Source organism: Acomys russatus, chromosome 23, assembly GCF_903995435.1.
Source record: "Acomys russatus chromosome 23, mAcoRus1.1, whole genome shotgun sequence".
Classification (NCBI taxonomy): Eukaryota; Metazoa; Chordata; class Mammalia; order Rodentia; family Muridae; genus Acomys; species Acomys russatus.
In genome coordinates, this window is record NC_067159.1 from 58,420,095 (window position 1) to 58,446,404 (window position 26,310).

The following is a 26,310-nucleotide window of genomic DNA, read 5'->3' on the forward strand; positions in this document are numbered from 1 at the left end:
GGCATCTGGACGGATCCTGAGCTGCGGGTGGGTTGGGACCGAGGGGAAATACTGGCTTTGTGTATAGAGTGGGACAGGGTGACCCCAGATGATGACAACCTTCTATCTAAGAGGCAACATTCTGTTGTTAAATGAAAGGAGATTCATAGGTGTTAGGTACAGAGCAGGCACTGGAGTCAGGGGAGCTGGTGGTAACAAAGGGCAGCAGTGAGGTGACAGGTCAAGAAAAAGAAAATGATGATATGCATGCTGGCATGTGTTTTGTATTTAAATAAACACACATAAATAAACTTCTTAAAGATGATTGCGTGGTTGGCTGGTCAAGCAACTTTAAGCCTCTGGCTCGCAGCAGTCACCCAGCCTCTAAACCTGTTAAATGCCAATGCCAAAAGCACTCTCAGCTCCCTATTTTAAAAACACCTCTAGTCTCTCTTTGTAGAAGGTTCGAGGTAAATATGAATCACATTTCATGATTAATCAAAGTGCATATGAGTTCCCAGACTTGGAGTGAACCGAGCCTACTTAGTAGCACCATATTTAGTGAGCTGTGCTTGTCCCTAAAATGATATCTGTCTTGTGGTTTACTTGCAACAGGACAAAAACCACTAATGTAATTTTTATTTTCAACTCATCAGTGGATAATCTCTAATTATAAGTAACTGCAATTGCAAAGAGTCCCTTTTAAGTTATACTTATTTGCAACTTCTTCAACTGATCTGGATTTGCTAAAACTAGTTTTCACAGTATAGCAGAAATTAGCTTATAATGGCTTATAATATAAAACCATTTGATGTAGTGAGAGGGGATATTTTAGCTTTATTTATGTAGCACTTTGCCTCTTTACTATTTAATAATTAGAAAACGACAGGAAAGCATCCAATGCATTTGTATTTGCTACAGATGCATGCATTCTCAAGTGTCACATTAAGTAAGTTAAGCCAGTCTCAAAAATAGTAACAGCGTATGTTCCCTCATTTGTGGGTCTTAGGTATTATATAGACACATAAAAGTCATGTATGTACACATGACACAAAGGAGAAGCAGAAATATCTCAACCTGTTAGTCATGACCCCTGGGGGGGCTGTTGTTGAACAATTCTTTCACAGAGGTCACCTAAGACTATAGGAAAACACAAATTTTTACATTATGATTCACAACAGAAGCAAAACTACAGTTATGAAGTAGCAACAAAAATAATTTTATGGTTGGGGGTTACCACAACATGAAGAACTGCAGTAAAGGGTTGAAGCAACAGGGAGGTTGAGGACCATTGATCTAAGGGAAGAAGAAGGTCACGGGAAGGGAGAGAAAGGATATGGAGCGAAAATACTTTATTGTATTTTTATACAAAGATGTCCTCATAAAACCCCAGTACTTTAAAATATATAATAATTAAAAAAATTTTTTTTTATTAATTTATTCTTGTTACATCTCAATGTTTATCCCATCCCTTGTATCCTCCCATTCCTCCCCCCCCCCATTTTCCCATTATTCCCCTCCCCTATGACTGTTCCTGAGGGGGATTACCTCCCCCTGTATATGCTCATAGGGTATCAAGTCTCTTCTTGGCTATATTTGTACAATGAAGTCCATGGACATATACACACAGACATGAGCACACACACTCACACATGAACACTTGTGCATATACATATGAGCACGCACACTCACACATGCACACTCATGCATGCACACATGAGCACACACACAAGCATCTGTAACAACAACAACGACAATAAACCTGGTTCTGTCTCACAAAAGCTTTACATACATAGCACAAAAGATGTGCCTACTGGCTACTCTCAGGTCACTGTAAAACCAGAGCTGAATTATTTTAAAACTTCCCACAGTCATCCTTTCCCAAGGAATGATTATATTTAATTTATATTACTGAAAGTCTGGAATGTGCTGAGAAGCTAAGGGAAACAAGGGCTGGTGGTGCCAGGTGGGGGAATAGTGTCACAATACATTTCAACAATAGAAATAGTAAAGGTGGCAGACACGGGCTGTGACCTGCAGCTCGGCTATTTCCAGAATATTCAATGTACCAGATCCGTAAGTGCTGACAGTTACTGGGCTTTCCTAAGGCCTGTGGGAAGGAGGGCTTCTCTTTGCTGAGGGTTTGCACCTGCCTGCTATGGGTCAGAAGAGAGAGAAAGATCCTTGCAGGCAAGAGACGCTGAAAGGAACCGGGATGCAGTGCTTTTACAAAAGGCTCACAAATTAATAAGGGGCTTATTTGGTGGAAATTGGTATTTCATTCTTCTCCTAAGAGATGAAATGACATGTATGTCTAATGTCAGCTCAGTCACCAGTGGGTCTGTGAGGCTCAGCCTGCCTCCGCATGCTGCTTGACTGGACACTTCTGGTCTGTGTTGATCTCACTGTAATTAGAACACTGAGCACACCAGAGTAGGTGAAAGCAAGGGTCAAGAGATGCACAGTGTCAGCAAGGGACACTCACCAGAGACAGGAGGAGGTCAATAACCATCTGGGGCTGAAGGCGAGGGGGAACCATAGGATGTAAGTGCTAAGGATGGGAAAGTTCTAAATTGTATTACAGTGATGATACAACTATACAATATTAATATACAACCGGCATGCTTTAAACATACCAGTCTGTGGCGTGCGTGCGTGTGTGTGTGTGTGTGTGTGTGTGTGTGTGTGTGTGTGTATAAAATGTAGTTTAAAACAGCAAGATTATCGTGAGCAAAAGACAGATCGGTAAGGAAGAGAAGGCAATATGAACAGGGGCTAGACCCACAGGGACATTATATGATTCTGTAAAAGCTAAAAATTTATTCAGAAATATTGGAGGACAATAAGTCATTTCATTTTCTGGATGTATTTTTTATTTTTCCATTCTGTTATATGGGACAAAGCATTTTATATTTTAAAAAATATATCATCAAGTCACATCAGGACTGAGTACATCCTTTTCCCCTGTGGGCTGGAAAAGCAACTTCACAGGGGGAAGTGATCAAAAAGCAGGCAACAGAGTCTGTGTCAGAGACAGCGCCTGTTCCCCTTACTAGGGGACCCACATGAAGCCTGAGCTGCCCATCGGCTACATCCGTGTAGGAGGCCTAGGGCCAGTCCATGCCTTGTCCTTGGTTGGTGCTTCAGTCTCTGCAAGCCTCTCTGAGCCCTGTCAGTTGGCTCTGTTCGTCTTCTTGTGGAGCCCATGTCACCTCCAGGTCCTCCTATCCTTCCCCCACCCCCACTTTCCCACAAGACTCCCCGCACTCTAAATAGATTTCATTAACAAAAGATAACCCTGGCAGCAGATCAGATCAGAGGGAGGCGCCCTGGAAAGATATCATTTAGGAAGCTTCAGAAGTAGATAGAACGGGATGGGAGTGGGTGGCAAGGAAGGCGTGAGATTTAGGATGTTCCTCCAGAGGTGTTTTGGGATACTTTTGGTTGTACCAGAGAGGTGAATAGAAGGTCCTTGAAGGGGATGTGGATGTCTGGAAATAGACGGGGATGTGGGAGAAAGGGCAGGGTCAAAAGGTCAACAGCTCTTTTGGCCGTATTGATCAAGTGCTTAGAAAAGCCAGGCAGAGGGCGAGGGAAGACATGGCTGGACAGCTGAATGCAGGTGGGAGGCCAGGGCTGGTGACAGAGAGTCTGGAATCACCCATCCTGGCACTGGGAGCTGCCACTGTGGGGATGATGTGGACAGAAAGACTGGACACTGGGCCACTCCGGTATTTGGAGGCCAGGAGCAGACAATCCGTAGTCATCTCAGGGTGAATGGTTGTGAGCTACCTTGGGGTACATGGAACCCGTGAGGCACTGGCTGAGATATGGCGCTCTCAGACACCTGGTTCCATAGGCTGGTCTCTTATCAGCTGTTGGAAGCGTGTGCCAGACTTCAGTGGAGGCTTTCAGCTCTTGGGGGTAGCTGAATAAAGCTACATTGTGGTGAATGACATAAGATGGAAGGCTTGAAAAAGTTGGTTAAATTACTTATCAAAAAGCTGCAAGGGAATACCACCTCACTCTTAGAATGGTTGTTAATATAAGCAACAGAAACTGACAAGTGGTGGTGATGTAGAAAGAGAGGCACCATTACAGGGAACAGAGTGAAGTCTCTGCACTGACCATACCAGAGCGAAGCCTGCATGTCTGTGTTTACTGCAGAGCTATGTCTAGGAGATGCAGTTACAGTCAGTGGAATGCTACCTGGCTCTGCAGATGGAACCCTGGTGCTTACAGCAAGATGGGCAGAACTGGAAAGCACTATGTTAAGTGAAATAAGCCAGAGACAGGAAGATGGCACACTATGCTCTCTTTCACATATTGAGGCTTGAAAAGTTAACATGAACACAGAACAGTGGTTCTAGAGTTTGGGTATTAGGACGTGAGGGTGGACAAAGAAGGCTGTATTAGATTAGTGCAGTGTGTATCTCAACCCCACAAATATATGCAATTAGTACATGCTAAGAAAAAATATAAGCCAACGCATTTTCATGACTCTCTTTCTTGTAGTTCTTAATAAGCCCTTGCTTGATTGCCCTCTGGAGGAAAATAAAAGAAAATAGGGAGAGAAAAAAAAAATCAAATTTTTATATTAAAAGGCAACAATTTAATTAAGGCAGCACACACTGAGTGGCTGGCATATCTGCTGTTTTCTAAGATTCCTTATTCCCCACTCAGATCCTCCATAAAGTATTTTTTTTTTTGTAAATATTTCCCCATAAGTTGATCCAAAAGCCCAAGAATAATGCTGAAGCTCTTAGAATTCATCGCTTGGCAAAGAACGTACAGTGAAACCTACACATTGTCTCTGTAAGTTGTGTGCAATCACATGGTGGAGACTGTGCACTGCTGGGTTTATTATCCATTTCTACTCCTCATTGGGACTTAGTCTAGCTGTATTCTGGGTTATTGTGCCTCAGGCCGTGACATGGAGTACAAAAACTCCACAAAACCACATCCTGGTTGCAGCTCAGCTTCTTAGCTGCTATATTGCCACCTGGAACACTTTGCCCCTCTTAGCCTTTTCAGTAAGATAGACCCTGGAATCCTGGACCACAGAACTGAGACTTGAACCATATGGTAAATTCCTGAAGGTTTTGGGAGGTCTCATTCACTGTCCTGGTGGTGTCCTCCTCATGCCTGCTTGCGCATCTCTATGTTCTAGGCATGTAACACGTTCTGCCTTCAGTTATAAACGTGCATAAAGAAAGATCAGAGGCACTATTAGCTTATTTTAAAAATATTCAGCTTGTATGGCTTCTACATAGTGATGGTGCCAGGACATTGTCCAACTGTGGCCCTGCTGGGCTATAGAATGCCTCAGGCAGTGGCTCTGAACTTCGACTGAACTGTGCAGAACCACTGAGGATGTCACAAGATCCCCATCACCTAGGTCACAGTCAACACAGAAATGAGGTGACCTGGGAAGGAGGCTAAGGTGTCAGCGAAGGTGACCTATGCTCCTCTGCATAGGACTGTGGGATCTAACTCTCACCAAAACGTTTGTGGGGTGTATGTGCATATGCACACAGAGCCAAGGAGTCAGCTAATCTTTGGCACGGTTCCTTAGGTGCCAACCACCTTGCTTTTTTGAGATAGGATCTCCTATTGGCCTGGAACTCACTGAGTAGTCTTGATTAGCCAGTGCGTGCTAGGGAGCCACTGAAATCTTCCTCCTCAGCTTTGAGATCACAATGGTGCACAACCACACCCAGATTTTACCGGGGCTCTGTCCCTAGAACCATGTTTTCATGCTAGCACAGAGAGTCATTTATGACCAAGCCATCTCCTGGCCCTACCAAAAACTTGCCAAGTTGTTGACAGGCGGAGTTGTTTTCAGTTTAAAGGAAGAACTGCAGGAGGAGTGAATGGCCAGGGTCACGTGGCTCATATCAGTAAAGGAAGAGCTGCGGATTTCGAGCCCCTGGCTTGGTGATGTTTTTTGGATGACAGATGAGGAAGAACAGAGGTTAGGGAAGGCAAAACATGTAGAGACTGAGGAGCATTCCAAGCAGCTCATCAGACGAGGCACCCTCTGCTTTGGGGCACTTGCCCCCTTGCAATGTCAACTTTTTGATGGAGGGTAGTTTTTCCTGTGGAGTCAGATGTGAACAGAACCTTGGTTTAAGCATATTTTTCACCTCATTAGCTTTTTAGAACCTCTGGGGCAATCAGTGTATCCGTCATTATCTGACTATAGGTGCCTGCCTGGCTTGTTACACACTAAATCCAACACATGGCCTGGATCAAGGAAAGGGAAATAGAATTGTCTTGGGCATCTCCGATCCTCAGAATGATTGACACAGGGCAGATATAAGAAAGAAACAATGCTTGAAGCAGCAGGGGTCCCAGTGATAAAAGGTTTTATGGAGAAGAACTAGAGAGAGAAGCTAATGTTGACAGGGATGTTTAGAAAAGAGCGCTGGCTAGCATGTAACACTTTGAATAATCAATAACAGCACGGGCGGTTTATAAACTACGTGAAGGGTGGAAATTGCCATGGATCTTTGTCTAATAATAATCTGAGTAATAAAGAGAGAATAACTGTATGTGTTAGATGACAGTGTCTCCTCGCTAAACTTCTGTCTGGTGATATCTTTTCTGGTCTCAAGGAAGGACGGTGTTCTACAGTGGGGAGCAAGGCCCAGGTCTAGTCAGGGTGGGAGGACAATCTTTCTCATTATTGTGATTTATCTACACCATATGAATCATTTCTGGAGCATTTAAAATATTTCTATTCCAATAAAACTTGTTAGAGTTTTAAATACTCTACAACCAGAAAAAAATAGGACTAAAAATGTTTTTCTGCAAATGAGGAGAGAATCATAGTTCACCTTTCAGACCGTCCGTTCCCCAGGGGCCTTAGTGAACACACCCTGTCCACAGAGTTTCTTTGTAACACTCAGATGTGCTGAAGAGTTGAGTCGGCGTGGACAGTGGGAAGGAAGGACAGGACTGGAGAGCCATTGCATTTTGCATGTGAAGGGTGTTTTACCAATGTGTCATTGCCCATAACCATGGTCAGTGTCCACGAAGGACATCGTGTGTGTGGGGCCAGCATGCCGTGTGGAGCCGTTCTACCTTCCTGAATATTTACTTACAGTTACAGGAGCCTCCTTACCTGCTCAGGATAGCCATCCATACTCCTCTGCCCTTTTGTTTGAATTAAGCACCGTCCAGGCTGCGGTCCCCGGGTGGCCTGTGATGAGGGGATCTGGATAGGCAACGGCGACTGGAACTGCTGAATGGTCACTTTGTTGATGTTCCCTTCATATGGCTGCTGCTCCCGGCTGCGGTGCTGAAGGCTCTGCGACCCCATCAGGGTCTGAATGTGGCTGCCTGCCTGTGGAAAGTAGAATTGTCAGGTTGGGTTCCCTGTGATGCAAACAGAAGGCACCATGCAACACCCTGGGCGAGAGTCTGGAAGGAGATCCCCCACAGGTGAGAAGGCATCATGTGGCCTTTCAGCTCAGGCTGGGCAGGATGACATAGGAAAGGTAGGGTGTGTCCATGGGGCTGATGGAGATGTTACAGGTGCAGATACCTGGTGGTTTGCCAAATATTTTATTCCTGATTTTTAAGGAAATAAAATTCATCTGGGAAGGATACATACATACATATATATATATATATATATATATATATATATATATGTCACAACTTAAAAATAAAAGAGAGTTCTAGCTCACATTTATATTGAAAAAAAAAATAACCCAGAGAGATCAGAGGTGAAAACAGAGGAATTGCCTAAGTTCTGTGACATGGGAGCACAGAGAGCTGTTCAGAAGAGAATAATCAGTGTTTATTAATTTGTTACATTATTAGCCCAAGAGCATTAGAAATTAATCATGTGCTAGATGCCTGCAAGCAGCTGCCATCTGCGGGAATGAGGTGTGCACTTCCTTCTGTTAAAAATAAAGAAACCTGTAGTGAACACGGAACACCATCTAGAGGGACATATGTTGCTGGGTTCCAAATGAGAGGTAGTTTAAAAAAGAGAGAGAGAGAATACTCTAATTTATTAATTGGCAATGTGCAATGCGAAACAACCAGCCTCTGGACTCTATTTTAGGTGTCCGGTTAGCTGTCTCGGCATTGTAAACCCATTTTCTGACTTCAGGAGCATTAGAGATATTTCCGCCATAGGGAATTGGAGGGAAGGGGGTGGGGTTTTGGCCTGTACCAGTGACACGGCAGTGACCTCAGTGTGATGGTCTCCTGTACCCGGCTAGCATAACCCCAAAGGCAAATCCTTATACCCCAGGCTCATCTTTATTCTTAGGAACCTTCCAGAAACCTTCTCACTTTCCTGCCAGCCCAGGAGACTGGAAGTCCTTATGTGAAGTTCATCTCATCTCTGTAGCCACAAGCTTTCCATTTTCTTGCTTGGTGGATGGAAGCTCAGTAAAGCTAGGGGTCTATTCTGAGCTGTTCTCTGCTAAATGACCACACTGGGCACAGGCAGCTACAGATCAGAGAGAATGATCCAAGAGGCCAGAGGAGGAAGGCTGACTGGGGCTGATTTCTGCATTCCTACCTGGTTCCCGCCTTCACTTGGTAAAAGATTTGGCAGCTTCGGCACCTTAATATATGCTCTGCAGGAGAAAATCAATAATGTCTGCTTGAAAGCCACTCTTCTGATTAATTTGGAAATGGCTTGGTTGAAAGGTGAAACAGACTTCTCTATTCTCCAGAACGCTTAACTTTAGGCTTATGGTTTGTTTCTTTTCTTTTCTTTCTTTCTTTTTTTTTTTTCCTGATTTTTTTTCCCTCTGTCAGGCCAGTTTGAACTCAGAACTATATAGATACTTCAATTGTTTTTCTATGGTGTGTGTACATGTTCATGAATGTGTGCACATGTACATGTGTGGATGCCCATCTGGAGGCCAGAGGTTGACACTGAGTGTCTTTCTTAATGGTTCTCTCACCTAACCTGAAGCACATTGGCCTGGTTATGTTAGCTCCAGGAGCTGTCAGCCTCTGTCTCCCCAGTTCTGGGCTTACAATCATCCATTATAACTAGATTTTTTGGTAGGTGCTGGAGATCTGAACTCAGGCCATCCTGCCTATGTGGGCACTTTACCAACCAAGCCATCCCCCTGCCCCTAGTTTGAATATTTAAGGACACGAAGCATATCCTACTTACTTTGCTCAGTGAATGGTGCAGCAAATCAATGAATAAACAATGGTTATCGCGCAAACATGTGGTGCTGAGGATTGAGTGACATCTCACCTCCTCGAGTTCCACAACCACACGAAGAGGTGATTATCATCACCATCATTATTGTTGTTATCATCATTATACAATTTTACTGAAGAGGAAACTAAGGTTGTACAACAGTATGCAATGTGCCCAAGTAATTCATATAACTGGGAACTGTCAAACAAGGATTTGGCAAAGCCGTCTATCAAAGGTCATCCTCTTGACTATGGCCTTACACTGCAGCCTGGCCCCCATCACCAGCTCAACTGAGGACGGCAAGGGAACCACGCAGAGGAACCACAGGGTCTGGCTGGTATGCACAGGCAGGTCCTTGGCAGCTCGGATTAGGCCTGCTGGGTCTCAGATGCTCTGTTTGGGGCTTCAAGCTTACAGGTAGGCATCAGGGTGGTGCTGTTGCACTTAGCAACAATCTTTCTGTTACTATGAATTGATAAAGCTTGTGTTCTCAGGTTGTGTGTATGGAGGGAGCAAGCAATCACTCCACACGCGATTCTGCCTGCCCGTCCACTCTCCTGGGCTGTGGGCAGCAGGTGGCAAAGAACAAACACTTTGTTGTGTAAATCAAACAAACACAAATGACAAGATGCTTTAGAGGGATGGATGTGGTTCGAAGACAGGAAACACAGAAGCTTCATGAAGGTGATGAGGATGCTGACAATGAAGTACAACACATCGGCAGGAACACATATGTCAGCAGCTGGGATTGTTCAAGCAAGGGGGTTTGAGGGAAGTAAGGCATGTGCGCGCTGCCTGTCACTGTATGGGGAATGCAAACACAAAGGATTCTGCAAAGACAGTGTGACATGTTTGGAATGACAAGAAGAAACAGACGACTTGATAATTTGGGGGCTTTGAAAGGGGAGGCTGGAGAAAAGCATACATGTTCCATAACATGACGGTATACACCCAATACACATGGGTAATAAAAGCATCGGCAAAGAAGGATAAAGGCTCAGTGAACAGAGACAGGCAGAAAGAAGGACATGGGGATTTTAGAGCTGAAAAGCATGGCGGTTGACATAGAAAGCCCAGGTGATGGAGAATCCTAGCAAGAGACCACAGAGAGCTGGGAACTGGGACAACAGAAATCATCCTCTCTGAGTAACAGAGAAAGAGCACACTGGAAAAATATGAGGAAAGTCTCAAAAAGCCTGTGAGATGACACAGTGTTTTAGCAATCATGCTGTCAGAATGACAAGAGAAGGGGGTGGAGCTAAAACCAGAAGAAACAGTACCCAGGGGCTGGGAGATGCCCCAGCGTCCACATCCTGGAACTCCAGCTCCAGGGGATCGGATACCCTCTCCTGGTCTACGTGGGCACTGCACACAGACATAATTAAAAATAAAATAAATCTTAAAAAAAAAAATAATCTCCTCACCAATCCTAGAAATTTGGTAACTGACAAGACTTGACAGGTTCAGGAAGCATAGAAAACAAGGTATGTGTGTAGACACAGCCTAATTTAATGACTAAAAGCTAAAGGCAAATAAAACCTTCAAAGCAACTAGAGAAAAAGACGACACCTTCTCTACAAGGAAAAACAATTTGAATGTCAACAGATGTCTCGCCAGAAGCGATGAATGACAGAAGGAAATTACATAATTTTCAAGTGCTGGAAAGAATTAACTGTCAGCTTAAATTCTCTAACTGTCCAAATATTCTTCAGCAATGAACAGGAAATCAGAACAGTCTCAGATGAGGGAAATTTGTTGTCCTAAGGACTCTCTTAAAATAGTATCATAAGGCAGCTCACCAGCAGGAAGGAAACAGAAGCAGAAAAACCTTGTATGGTTAAGAAGGGAGGAAAAAACATTGCCAACAGATCAGGCAGTGGATAAGTCGGCTTTTCTTCCCTTAAATTTGTGAGCTTTCGTTTAGGATCAGAATAAAATTATGACACTATCTTGTGTGGCTATGTGCAGACACACATAGGCCAGACACAAGAGGAGTCTGACCACACAAGGCAGGGGAGAGCATGAAGTGGAAGGGAGGTCAGGTCCATGTAGCTTTAGCCACTAAATCTCGACACCAGTAGATCTGTAATCTCTCTCTCCTGTCTCTCTGCAACCTCCCTCTGTGTGTGTGTGTGTGTGTGTGTGTGTGTGTGTGTGTGTGTGTGTACACCTCAGGAGCAGCACTACAAAAGCTATATAAAGGGTCACACTAAAAATATAATTAATAAATGAAAATTAAATTTGAGGAGACATTCAATAAGAAGCAGGGAAATAAAAACCAGAAGCAACAAAACCCACAATTACAAGTAAAAAAAATTAAAATTAAAACTTTGATGCATCAATCCTTAATTTATTACTGTTTTTGTATGTGCATATATAGTGCACGTGTGTGTCTCTATCACCATGCTTGTGAGTGTGCACATGTGGGTATATATGCACATGCGAAGGACAGGGGTTGATGTTGGGAGTGTTTCTCAGTTGCTCTCCACTCTATTTTTTGAAACGTTCTCTTACTGAACCTGAGTTCACTGACTGAGCATGGCTTGCCGGCAAAACCCAGGGATCTGTTTCCAGCTGCCTTCTCAGTGCCAGGATTGCAAGTCGCACCTGCTGTTTCTAGCTCTTCACCTGTGCTCTGATCTGAACTCTGATCCTCCAAGCCTGTGTCCGGCAAAACTATCAACTGGCCAATCTTCTCAGCCACTCAATTCTTACTTTAAATACCACGATACAGACAGAGAAAAACTGATATACAAAGTTACATTGTGTAAATGTTAATCAAAGGAAAAGAAAAATGATGTACCGGAGACAGATTGGAATTTTATACTATGAAAGAAGTTAGTTCATCAAAAATTGTAGCCATCTCTATATAGTCAGACAACAGAGGTGCAGCTATGGAAAACAAAAATTGTTGAAGTAGAAGAGGACTAGATAGCTGTAATATCCATTTCCAAATGACTGATAGAAAAATATAGGCTGAAAATTATTAAGAATAAAAAATTACATGGGAGCCCAACACAACCATGCACTGACCATGTCTAGACATTGTCATGTCCAGCATCCTCCCAATCTGTCTACGGCATGACCTGAACTGAAAAACAACTCTCAACAAGTTGACTGAAGTCACCCCGAAGGCGGTCTCCAACCACAATTCCCTTACACTATATGCCCCTACCAGAAGGATGGGAGGACACTCCCCAAACACCGCAAACAACATATTTCTAAACAGTGTAGGCCCAATGAGAAAGGCCAGGGCAGGTCAGACAGTGCACCGAACACTGTCCATGAAGATATAATCAGCGGGGCCTGTGGGACACAGCTAAGGCGAGAATCACACCACCAAATTCGCCTGCTAGACAGAGACACGGGCAGGCCCCTGCAGTGACAGCAGGGCTCAGTAAAGCAAAGACCTTAAGACAGTCACTCAGAGATGCTGGCATAAGCAGGGACTACCCCCGCCCCCAAATGACACCAGTGACTCAGGAAATAACACCAAAAATTGAGAAATGAGATTTAACAAAACTAAAAGTATTGTACACCGCAAAGGAAACAAGTGAATGAGGAGACAGGCTAGAGGATGAGAAGGAAACAGCTTCACTGGCTATCCATCTGACGTAATATCTAGGACACTTAAAGAACACACACAAGACCTAAATAACAAGAAATCAAATCACCAAGTCAATGAAGGAACTAATGAGATGAGTAGGCAAATCTCAGAATATGAAATAAGCAGACGAGACCCTTACCACCCTTCAGGGAAGTGCAAATAACAACCACTAAGAATAACACCATCACATGCCAGTGAGGATGTAGACGAAGGGGTCCATGTACACCCTACTGGGAATCTAAACCAGTTCTGCCACTGTGAAATCAGTATGGAGGTTTACTAAGAAAACTGAAATAGGCCTGTCTTATGACCCAGCGCTCACCCCAGAGTGCTGACGAAGAGTTCCAGGCAGACAGATCACTGAGACTCTTGAACACCAGAGCTTCTGGCAGCACTGTGTACAGCACCTAAGTCATGGGCCAGCCCAGGTATCCAACAACAGGGGGCTGGATAAAGGGGGGAGGGAAAGAGGATTCCTTTTTCAGCCATAATGAACAAACTTACGTTTTTTTTTGTAGGAATGTTGTCTCTCATTTTGGTTTCTAGATTTTATACAGATCATGAAATCATGCATGTGTATATGGTATGAAAATGGAAACAAAAGTGTGTAGGGCCCACGGGGGCTCTTGGGAAAGGGAGGGGAGTTGCGGAAGGCATGGGTGGGTATGCTCAAAGTACATTCCTTATTTAATTATCACAAAGCACAGTGAGTAGACACCGACGGGAAAACAGGCGTGAGCACACCACACGCTCAGGCAACACTTAGTTCTAGTTCCTTGTTTGTCAATCCCATACAGTCAGGTTGTCATCGCATGAAACTGTGAAGACGACACGAGGCTTTCAAGAACTTTCCTGTAGTGCCCGATCTAAACATATGCATGACTGTGACAACTCCATAAGAGCTAATGCTGAGAAGAATGTGCTTTTTAATTTATATTTGGTGGCCAAACCTACTCCCCACACCTGGGCCCTAGATTGCTGCCTCACAGAGTTTGATGGCATGTCTTCAATGTGAGGGGCATTCACTGGTCTTGCTGATCTGGCAGGTTTTAGTTAGAGGCAGGTGACACACCACTTGGTCTCTAGTAACAGATGAAAGATGAGGTAAGGACGTCTCTTTTGATGCCCCATGCCACAGGGTGGCAGCTGGGTGATGTGGGTCAAGTCACCTTTGTTTTATTGAATATCCTTCAGCACACTATTCTATGATTAAACATCAACACACAGGGTACAGCAATGGTACTGGAAGTTATTAACCTATGTGGAAAACAACGAAGCTTCTGTGAGAGTGGCATGCAGCAAAAGTCAGTGTGTGCCTGTTCATTTCAACCTGTAGTGTTTTCTAATGTTACTCTGACAAGTCCCCCGATACAGAGAAGAGACAGGAGATACTAGCAACAGTGATAAAGGCTCCGAGTCATTTCTTTCTGTCCTAACACTTTTAGGAACCCAGACCCGATGGGGTTAGAGGGCTAATAACCACATGCCAACAAGTTAAATCTTCTCTTTTGCAATAACCCTTGACCAACTGTTGCTGTGCTATCTAGGTCTTCTGGCTACACAGTAAGCCATGGACATTTCTGTGGTGTTGGGTTAATTTTGCATTTTTGCTTCTAGATTTTTCTCAAAGGCAGAGATGATGGGAATGTGATTGATTTATCTCAAACTCCTGAAGAAGAGCAATCACTCGCCTTGTGGGGCACCCATGCCAAAGACTGACAGTCAATTTCCATTGCTTTAACCTGTGATGAGTTTATTTTTCTACCTCTTGACTTAATAGCTATCTAATAGATAATTTTGGGTTTTGATTTCTAACATAGGGATGGATTCAGAGTCAGCGGGGCATAAAGAGGGCTTCCTGACTTCGTGGCCACCGCATGGCCACACTGGCACCAGGAGATAAAGGAATGTGCTCTGCTAAGAAGAGTGATGAAAAAATAAATAAATAAAAATAATGATGTGTAAGAACACAGGGCAGTGACTGTCACATCTAACACCTGCTATTCACCTGTCACTTCTTTAGACCAATTTTGTGATTTATGTTTTCAGAAGCGCCTAGCCATGTCACTGTCACTTTCCAGAATAGTTGTAGTTACATAACAGAAAGAGTAAGCCTTTAACATTTTTACACAGTCCAGTTAACATTAAAAGCAATCTATAGGGTTATATCATCCTGATTTTTTTGGTTATCAAAACAAATACTTGAAATGGATCAGTAAAAAGGGAAATTATGACTTCTTCAAAAATATCTTATTACTTCTTCAATACTATCTTCCTGACGCAGGTGTTACCATGGAGCTGCCTCTGTAGAGTCTCACTTTCATGGGATTTTTGGGCTTTATATAATTCTTGTTTACAAGTAGCTATGTCGCTTTCCCTCTTTCTCCTTTTTCTCTTATCTCTGTCTTCCCCAGCATCTCTCCATGTCATGTTAATTACACAGTAATAATAAATAGTAAGTCCAATTAACATATTTATTATTTTAAAGATGTTTATTTAATTATTTAAATTATATTTATGAGAATGTGTGTCTCTGTGTGGGCTCATGCATGTATGTGGGCAGGGGCTCACAGTGGGCAGAGGTTTTGCGTCTTCCTGGATCTAGAGTTACAGGAAGTTGCTGGGAACTGAACTCAGGTCCTTTGTGAGAATAGTTAGTACATGCTCTTATCTGCAGACCCATCTCTCTAGCCCTAACATTCATTTTTATTCCCATAGCACAGAAATAAAAACATTGCTGTATTGATTTCCTAGGGAATGTAAAGAGTACATTTAATTTACCTCCATTCCAGTTTGCCTACTGAATATGTGAAGGGGATTCCACAAGGCACTCCTGGCTCTACGTGACAGGTTTGTACTGCATGTAAGCCCTTTTCTCTACAAACTATGCTTCCATCTTTTCTCTTCTGAATAGTCAGAGAAGCTCTTGGTTCTTTGGTTCTAAGCTCTCTCCTTTGCAGAGTGTTCTCTGAAAATCTGTCAGAGATCTGCTTAAATAAACATTGGATCATGCCGTTTCTCTTTGAAAATACTCCTATAGTTCCCTCTTTTATTTCCTACAGGACACAGCCGACACGATTCAACTTCTGCCTATTTTTCCAGTGACGTGGTTACCATGGTCCTGCCCTTAGCTCGCTTTATTTCCTCCCCCAAATGGTGTCCTTCCTAGGAATGGTCACAGCCTGCACCCTTCACAGTACATTGTGCTGCTCAGTGTTGCCTAAGGCATGAGTGGTGTCTGGAAGGCAATGGCTCACCAACTCATCAGAGGCTAAATCACCAAGGTTACAATGTCGGTGAAGGGTAGTTACAATGTGACATCACTGGATCCCCAACACCGTAGCACCCGAACCACGCCTGGTGGAAGGGTCTGGCCCAGTGCTCTCCGTAAAGTATGCAGAACTCTAAGCACAGTGCTTATCATGTGCTAACAAAAATGCACAGATCTGGGCCTGCTCAGTATTTACTGGTTATGCTTTTAGGGCCTTTACCCACTATCACAACCATATTCACTCCTTGCTCGGTTCTGTAAAATATTCCTTTGTGCGAACAGTAGAATTCACACACGTTCCTGCAGACAGACATTTGAATCTTCCTAGTTTTCTGGTAAATGTTACATGATCTTGAATGTCAGACACCATTTTTAAACACTTTCATTGTGCTTATTTACAGATTGATTTGTTTGTGCACATGTATGTGTGTGTGTGGTCATATTCGAGCCACAAAGCATGTATGGGGGTCAGAGGGCAAGTTGTGAGAATTGGTTCTCCCTCTGTTAAGTGGGTTTGGGGACCAAAATCAGGTAGCCAGGCTTGAAAGCAAGCACTTTTCCATGCCGAGGCATCTCGTTGGTCCTGTAACAACATTGTATGTGGCCACTCACCCCTTTTAATGGTAAATATAATTTTGTGGAAGTTGGTCATGTGCACTGTTGGAGTATATGTAACACAACTTGCATTTCAAAGCACGTCTTAGAAACGGCGAGTCTGAGCATGGGAAAAGCTGTTTACCTACAACTGTTACTAACTGAGGACCATCCTTTTTCAATGCGTTGACGGTTGACCAGAAGCCCTTGAGCGGCAGAATACTTAACCTGAATTTACCATGAAGTTAGTAATGATGTTAAGACACAAGATAGAGACTACATATTACGATGGATGTGTGAGGTTCATGGTTTGTGTCAACTTGAAATTGATTACCTTTTTAGTAATGGTGTCCGGAGGTACATCCCGCCTCCCACGTGGGTAAGGATCCCATTGGCCACTAGGAGAGGCTTCTTCTTGTCCATTGTCTAAAGTGTTGCTTTGCTGGGACGGGGTCTATTGCGAAAATGGTATGGCATTCTTTAGTGATGTTTACGATAGTTTTCTGAAAAGAGTCCCTAACAATTATGGTAAAATTAATTTTATTTGATTATAGAAAACATATACCCTAACTGGAAACACGATTATACACTATTTACTGATTAGGAATTCTAAGCTGACAGCTATTTTGGAAACAATGAGAAATACAATTAAAAAAATAAGCACCTCAGAGTTTACTGAATTTTAAAGTTTAGATTCTCTACAGTACCTAAATAAAGATAATCAAAATAAAATTAGTCAATGTTTTAAAAACACCCACAACATTTTAATGCTTGCTTAGTTTGCCTCTTTAGTCTGATCTTACCATTTATAATATAAATTGAAACCATGCAATTCAGACTGGAATGTGCAATATTCCAAGCCATCCCCTAACATGCAATTTTTGGACTTTGATATGGTTTTGTAAGGGTGCACTTTCCACTAACCCTCGGGAGGATCAGCACCATGTGATGATGTTTGGTGCTATGCTTTATTAAGAGACAGCTGCTAGAATCACGGTCAAGTAAAGCCATGGCCGTTCTGGTTATTAAATTCAGTTATTTATGCATCACTTATATATTAAACTTCTTAGAAGTTTTTAAAAGGCTCATTTTTCTTGCTTGTGGTTTTTTTTTTTTTTGCAAATAGGAATACCCCTGTCTTTACAAGTATTGATGTTAGATATTTTTAGATGATCAATACTCTAGATAGATTAACATTAAGCAGTCATATACCATCAGGAAGGTGAGACCCATAGCTTCTACTGGAGAGGTCGCTGGTGGTACAAACAGTGTGGGCATGTGTACAAAATCCTCTTCCCTACTAACCTACAGGATGCATGAGTTGTGCTTGTTTTATTGGGAATCCCTGTGTGAGTTAGTTGCTGCCCATGGCTGTCTGAAGAATGCCCAGTAGCAGTGCCTGGTTAGTGCCTGCTGGTTCTCTGTGCATCGGTCCTTCAGCCCTGGTGAGCTGGGTTTCTGCCTGGTAGGCCTCATCTGGCTGCCCTGAATAGCCCTACTATGGTCTCTTTAAAAAGACCTTGTCTGTATTCTGACCATGAGCATGTTTTTAATGAACTGCCAGAAAATACAGAGAAATTAATAGGGTTCAGAGTGAGACTGTCTCACAGCCCCTTTAGTGGACATAATGAAAAGGTCACAGTGCAAAGTTCACTTTGGCTTTGGCTGTGCAAATTCTGTTTCTGTAAGCCCATCAAAAGAGACAAAAAGAAAAAAAAAAAGATGTTTTTCAATGTAAACTCTTGTGTTAAGAGTAACTTTGTGTTTAAAAAGTCGAATGAAGAGACCCAAACATGAAAAACATGTTTGAAAGTAGTGAGGTAGTGACCTGATGTATGTTTGAAATAGATTTCTAGTCTTTACTATTTCTAGACTAAGATATTCACATGTGCCCACACACTACTTTTCTAGATATTAAGATATGGCAAATCTGAATACAAAGATTAAGTAGCTGAAAGGTGTTCATGCACTCAGGAGTGACTGGTAAAGTGTTTTCTTTTCGGATTTCAGTATCTTCATCTCTTTGGTGTGGGTCCTCTGCCTGGAGGGGATAATGCAAGGTGTCACTGGCTGTCTCTGTGTAAGATGCACTCTTGAGAGGCAGACAGAGTCCAGCACAGGTTTCCTTTCACTGTTCATGTCAACCCCAATGTTTATGTATTTTCTCCTATGCATTTTCTTACCTGCCCAGAAATGAATAGCCCTCTCTTGAATTGCCACTGAGAGCTATTCAGAATGCTACAGTTCTTCTTGGCCCACAACAAAGGTGCAGCTCCATTCTATCAAAACCCTGACACCATAACCCAGCTTCTTCAAACGCTTATAAATTTATTTGTCTCTTTTTAAAAACTAGAATTAACTACCGCACTAATTCTTTCATATTACAGGGGACACAGGAACAGAAACATTCAGGATCAGTTAACAAGATTCTTTTTCACTACAGAGTGAAATTAATGGAACTTCCTGAAAGTGGTTTCCTTATTAATTTCAAGAATGGGCTACTATTTGATTTTTCCTAATCGAGGCACTAAAGCCTGGGGAAATAGAAGGACCACAGAAATAACTTATTGATGTTGGGTAGTGAAAGAGGACAACTGAAAAGTAAAAATATTTAGTATGCTCACATTGTTACTTAAAGTGAGGTACATACTGTTGCCTAGCTCTTGTTACAAAGGTTTATTTCAGAGAGAGCACGCTAAAGCCTTAGGACTCTAGGACTTTAAAGGCCAGGAAAGGGCCTGACGTACCTCAGCTCACATAACCAGCTAAGGTAACACACAGTGCACAGGACTTAGCTGTTAGATAACAGAGGAAACGGCCAGTGTGAATTATTGCAAAAGCAAACATTTCCACAAGGACAATAGCTTAAGAAATTGGCTGCCAAGTCTGCTGTGGTCATTGGTCGACTTAGTGCTGAGGAGTCCGAGAACTAGGGATGGTGACAAATGTCTAGTAAAAGAAGTGATTTCTGATCAATGTGAATCTCTCTCCAGATGTCTGAGTATATTTGTACATATATTTGTGTGATGTTTCCAAATAAATGCATATTCTTTAAGCATATATGTGTGAATAGCATTAGCCCAAGAAAATGGGCATAGCTGAACGAGCAACCCCGTTTATCTGCTAATTAATGGTGTGCAGCATGCTTGTGAGATTACATGTGATGCCATCTTGCTTGAGAAAATATACAAGTGGCATTAGATTTTGACACTTTGCTGAGTTCTTGTGACATCAATCATGATGCAAGGGTCTATTTTATTAGAAAATTAACACATGGTATGCAAAGGAAATTTCCAAAGATTTAAGAAAATGTTAAAGATAATTTGTCCCAAGCAGCATGGTGGCGCACTCCTATAGTTTTAGCACTCAGAAGGGGGGCTGAAGCTGGAAAAATCACAAGTTTGAGCCAGCCTGGGCTACATACTGAGACCTTGTACAAAGCAAAGCAAAACAAAACAAACAAAACAAAACAAAATGCCCAAACTGGAGCAAACATACAAGTCAATAAAGAAAAACTAACAACAAAAACAAAAACAGTAACCGCTAGAGAAATAATCTCCCCAAAGTGTTTTTAGTGAAATTGTTTCTGTATTAGTATTCCAGCAAGCCTCTGAGAAGAGATATTTATGACAAAGGCAAATATATTGTGAGAAAGAATCTCCATGGTTATGGCTTTTAAAGACTGTGCTAGTGTGTAAAAGAGATGAGATCACCCCTCATTGATACTAACGTTTTCACATTTTAGTCTCTGCCTGTGAAGACTGTGTGCATTTGCAGGACGCTGTTGTTGTTGTTGGTTTTTTGTTTTTTGTTTTTTTCATAATAAAATGTTGGATGGCTCTTACTGGAAGGAAAAGGAGCCATAATAAACATAGCAGAATCAATAGGAATTACAGGCACAAGCTAGCCTGAGGTATAGCCTAGATCTTGATTTGCTTTCATCACGAAAATTGGCATTGAGTAAGTGACTCCTTGGCTTTAACCATGCAGCTGACAGCATGGTTATCACGTGATGCTAGGAGTCTGTGGTAGTCATGCCACCAAGCACATTCTGGTGAGACTGAACTGTCAGGAAGTGCAGATGGACCGGACAAAGCAAGTGGTGATCACTGATAACCCGAGACACTTCACCTGCAGTACCCACAGAATGATGGGGCATGTGTCCATTTATTTCCCTTTTTAATTTTTTTATCCATATCATGAACTTTATGGCTGTTTGGGTAATAAGGAGTATTATCTGAGGAAGGATGTAGCAACTATTGTGAGTTAGGTATAAAAATGTCAGGTGTTACAAATTGTGAAAAGACTTTACCATAGAATGGACAAACACTGGTTACCAGGTAGAGTCAGATTTCAATTCTTTCTACTGCTGTGCTGGGTGCCATGGGTATGACAGTAAAGCACATTGATATGTCTGTGTGACTTGTGAACCCTGGTCTCCTGTCTGTCTCGTACACCTCCTAAATGTGTCAACTTAGGTTTATGAGCTTCTAGAAAAAACATCCTTAAAGTGCCCTGTGGTAACACACAAAGTGGGTTCTCAGTGTTTCTCAGCCTTTGTTTTCCCCAAATGGCAATATTTATCATTATATCATTAATGTAGGCAATAAAAATAGCGTTTTAAACTGACATTCCGTTATAATGTTATCCTTTCCCCAGTAACATAACATTTCAAGACAATAGCTGATCTCAGTACAGTAGAACGCATCCAAAAAAAGCACACGAACCATTAAAAACATCATAGAAAGTTGACTTGAATGCTTTTTGGAAAGGCGGCAAGTAAATGATAAATGAATGAATGAATGAATAAATAGAAAATATCAATATCCTATAACTGAAGTCTGACTTATATGTCAACATTCTAGTTCATAAACACTCTTAGAATTTCAAGTTCAGCAGAGGTACCAACAGATTAATGAATAATCTTAATCTTTGTGTTAAGTGTTTCTTTTTTGTATTTGGTGGCATTTTCAAAAGCATCTTAAAAGACTTTCATGAAATTATCATTTACTGTTTACAGAATAGAAAGACTATAATTGGCTTTTAATCCATGAAAAATATATGCTTGATCTGGGATGCACTAAATAGTGATGGGTGAGAAATGTTCAAAACAGCAACATGTTTCCCCTCCCCATGCCCTTGAATATACACTGTGCCTCAAGCACTACCAGGTGCCAGGCTCTTCAGTACAGGCAGTTGTGTCCTTTAGTTAGCTTATTATGAGTGCGCTTAGGGGCAGTGTCTGTGCTTTGAGGGAATAAGAGTTCTTCTTCCTCCTGATGCCCGAGGCCAAGTTTGGGGGGTAGAGAGGAACACAAGTGCTGCACGTTTTTGCTCATGTACAGATTTTAATATATGTGTATATATATTTGTGCATGTGTATGGGACCATGAGAAATCTTAAGGGGGGTGGAGAAAATAGGATGACAGAGTCCATGTGACTCCCTTGCATGGTAATTTTAAAAATTACATAAAAATAGGTTAATTCTATAGTTTGGCAGGAAACCTCCCCAACTTTGCAAACCCAAGCTCTGCAGAGACAATAAATCTGGGAGAAGCTATAGAAGATTAACGTGTAACCTATGGGCTGAACTGCCACAGCCACAGCTTTGGCTATGTTTTGAATACTTATGAATAAATGTTTTCAAACTCATTACACACTAGGTAGAGTACATTTTTAAAGACCTTAAGCTTCTAAGTTTAGAAATGGCCTTTTCATTCCTACTCTTCCTTTTCCTTCCTCCTTCATGCAGGAGATAATATATTGACAGTAATTTACTTTGAAGGATTCCAGTTTTTAAATGTAGGTTTAGAATTTATTGTGTTCTCCCGAGGGACATCTCTTCCTAAGGGACTTTCCTTAAGTCCTGTCAGTGCCCGAGTGATGGTAGCTGAAGTCCTCAAATACAGCTCTGTGATACTGCTGTTACGGTGTGTGGTAACAGTGAGAGGTAACACATTTGTTCTCCAGGGCCACCACACTGCAAGGCTAACACAACAGGGCAGCCATCCTTAACCCATATCTGGAAAACAGCTGAGACACCCGAGACACATTCAAGGGGACTGCTGCTGTTCCATGGCCATGTGCATCCAGACCGTTGTAGGGATTAGAGTAATTAGGCTCCAACTTGGTCACAACATGGCTGTTGCCACTACATATTTTCAGAGGGTTCTAGCAGTAGCTTTCTTTAAATCAAGATCCTTTTAATCTGCTCATGAATTTGTTGAAAAAAAATTTTTTACTTTAGTTTCAAAGTGATTTACGTTACTTCCCAAGTGCTCTTGTGGAGGGGTCTATAGCTGTGACTGCTCATCCGTCCAAGAGTGTGGATAGGATAAATAAGTTGTTTTTTGGATGGAAAAAGATTGAGGACTTTGGACATCTAGCAGGTATCAAGAAAAATGGTTGTGCAGTTAACACGATAGAGCCAACTTGTGCTCGCTTTAATAAACTAACTGCACACAAGCCCAGTTCTAAGTTTAGATTTTGTGAGCCGGTGCGTGAGCGTCAGGATGAGAGATATTGCTGACCTCAGCAAACACCAGCAGGGCTGTTTACCAAACACCACTGGGCATCCCCTGGGAGACTGAGAATAAATAAAGTAATATTTAAAAGTCTCCAGTTTAGGTAGGTTTTGATTTCTCTCTCTCTCTCTCTCTCTCTCTCTCTCTCTCTCTCTCTCTCTCTCTCTCTCTCTCTCTCTCTCACTCTCTCTCTCTGTCTCTCTCTCTCTGTTTCTGTCTCTCTCTCTCTCTCTCTGTAGTTGTGGACATAAAACTCTAAGCATGCTATGCTACCCACAGCCTGAATTAAACTATCTAGAGTTAGGGGATGTTACTAGACATTTGACAGTGAATGTGAGGCATCAAGACATGGGAGTTTGTCCCACATTTAATATTCTACAGAAAAAAAAGTTTGGAGGGTGGGATCCTATCTTGTACTTCTTTCTCTACAAAGTGACCACATTAACATGTTGTCATAATAACATTGTATGAAAATGACTCACTTAGTCCCCATTGAGATATAACAGAGGGGAAAAAAACATTAATCAGTTTTAGCAGGTAAATGGGCATTTCCAGTGCTGACTGAACAAATGTTTCCTTAACGATGGGAATTCTTCCTCTCATTAGCATACAGTATTATATGTATTGCTAACATGCTTACATTTTTGTTTAAATATACGAACTTGTTACTACGTACATCTCTTCCTCCTGTGCTGTTTCCACAAGGAATGTGGACTTGAAAAAAGCATCTACTGTGCTGAACATTTAACTCTCATGCTCTTTTAGGATATTGTGCCTTCTAAAGGAACCACCCAAATCTAAAAGCAGTTTTCAGTATTGTTCTCAGAATGCTTCACCAAAGGAGGGAAGGGGTAGTTTCCAAAACGGTAAACAACAGATGTGTGAATGCGAAAGGAAGAAAACATGAAAGAACAGAAAAATAAGCAGAGAGATGACGTTTAAAGCAACCCCAAAAGCCATGTGCCTGCTCAGTCCAAAAAGCACGAGTCTGGTTAACCATTCTAGCTACAATCAACACTGAGCAGCTGATTCAGGTGCTACATCGTTGCCCTGGTGCTTCCAGACCATGGAGAGTCCGTAGCAAGCAGGGCTGGATGCACAGCCTGAACACACCAAGGGAACAAACATCAAGTGGCTTTGGGATGCTGGCACATGTAGGGCAGTCCATACTTACTTTCTGAAGAGGTAGGTCTTGAAGGTCAAATTTAGACTTAGTCTGCAAGTTTAAAGTCATGCTTCTGCCTGCATGCATTGCTGAAATACCTCCATAGGGCAGCATGCCAAGGTTAACTGTGTTGTGTTTGTAAGCAGCGTTCTGAGTAGAGGAGATAACCATGTGACAGGGTGTAAACACGGGCTCCACAAACGGATCATTACATGAACACATCTAAATTCATAACATTGAACTGTAAGCGGGCAAACAGTAACTCTTTATAAACATGCGCTCCATCAGACAAAAGCATACAGTAACAGGGTTAGTTGTGCACGTAATAGTACCGCCCAGAGCTACGGAAACGACAAGCGCAAAGATACGCTGTTTACACCTGCTATCATATAAAGGCTAAGTGTCTGTCTCTCGGATATCAGGGTGATCCTGGCTTGAGACAAGTTTTGCTCATCTGCAGTAGTCTATTAGTTCTGCAAATTCTAACAGTGAGATTTTAATAAGATTACATCTACTAATAATCTCATTGTCTCACATTGTAAGATCTGCACACATAAAAGACAGATGTTAATTTCTAACTCTGCCTAAGCTAATGTGTGGCAACCTTAGGGCAGTTATGATTTGAAAATGGGTTAGTACCATTTTTTAGTATACATTAAATATCTGCACAGCACCCTGTTAATATTTATATTGTGAATATCCTTTGCCAGGTACTAGTTATTAGTAATTTTTCTCTATAGAGCTTCAGTAAAAATATTAAGATATTAAAAAATGGTCTGGCATCAAAATTTCAATCTACAGTGTATACATAGTCATTTGTAATGTTTTCTTTTGTCAGTAATTCTTTTATTTAATGCAGTAGATCTTTTCTTAGCTATCACTGAGGACTAATGACTGTTTTTGCTCAAGAGCACTGGTACCAAAGTAATGATTTTTTTATCACCAGTTTTGTGAGCTATGGAGAGACATGACTGGTAATATACTTGTCTGAAAATTCAGTTTGTTAAGGACTAAGAACTAGTTCACTGTCACCATTCCAAAAGTGAAAAAGACTCTCCTTCTCCTGGTTCAGGGCTAATTCCCTGATGTCCCATAGAGGACCAGCAATCTCAGACACATGGATTCATGTTTTAAATTCTTTGCCACAGTGGGGCTCTGTCACAGAAATATTCTCAACTAAAACAAGGGGGGAAACAGTATCCCTTTGCTAGTGCAGCACTTGAAGCTGTCTCTCCAAGGCCAATACTGAGATCTTTTGCCAACTCCATGTTGGACTGTTAAGCCTATAACATGAGAAGTCCTGTAGGCAGTTTAGTTTTATGTGAAATCACAAAGATCTTGTAGCTGCTGGTATTGCTGTTTGCTCAGGGTTGGATAGCTTAGCTGAGTTCTGGAGGAAAGAATTACCCTACATCTCTGGTGCCATCTGACCATTGGCAGGATGCCAGCTCTGTCAGAACTGTTTGACATGGTAACATGTGCACTGCACCATGGATTCACTAGGGAGGGGGATATCTGAGAGATTTCAAAGGATATGCACCTTAAGTTATTGCTAAGTCACTCAGCTGAGTGGGTAAGGAAATGTCACCTGGAGTAAACAACAAGAAAGCTCCTAGGAAACTGAGGCTTGGAACAGTAGTCTAAAGTAACTCAACTTCTTGGATCAAAATGAGGAAGTACTAAATATACATCAAAATTGCTCTGAAAAGTGAGCGCTAGGACCGGTGGATTATAAACAGAGGGCTCAATAGAAAAGGAAGGTGTCATCACAGCAACGTGATACGGATAAATTCACATTAGTCACAGGCAGGGCTTTCAGTCTTGCCTGTCCAAACCCTTTCCCAGCCCTATCTCCAGCTATGGGAGGCACTTACTGCTTAATGTCTCCCTTCAAAGTGGGTGGGGCACGTCTATCCAGGATGCCCGAAAATCAGTGACACCAAATGCGTCACACCTGGTTATTCCACGTCCCACTTGGTTCCCACT

General features: G+C 42.1%; 1 protein-coding gene across 1 annotated transcript in view; it reads right to left on the reverse strand.

The window, feature by feature from the left end:
* Window positions 1–26,310, reverse strand: part of Lrrc7 (leucine rich repeat containing 7) — a 471,125-nt gene that overhangs the window by 28,371 nt on the left and 416,444 nt on the right. Inside the window, exons 22-24 of the mRNA XM_051165943.1 lie at window positions 24,334–24,474; window positions 16,970–17,089; window positions 7,106–7,327 (exon numbers count right to left, since the gene is read on the reverse strand). Of these exons, the coding sequence (XP_051021900.1) occupies window positions 7,106–7,327; window positions 16,970–17,089; window positions 24,334–24,474 (483 nt within the window). The remainder of the gene's footprint in view (window positions 1–7,105; window positions 7,328–16,969; window positions 17,090–24,333; window positions 24,475–26,310) is intronic.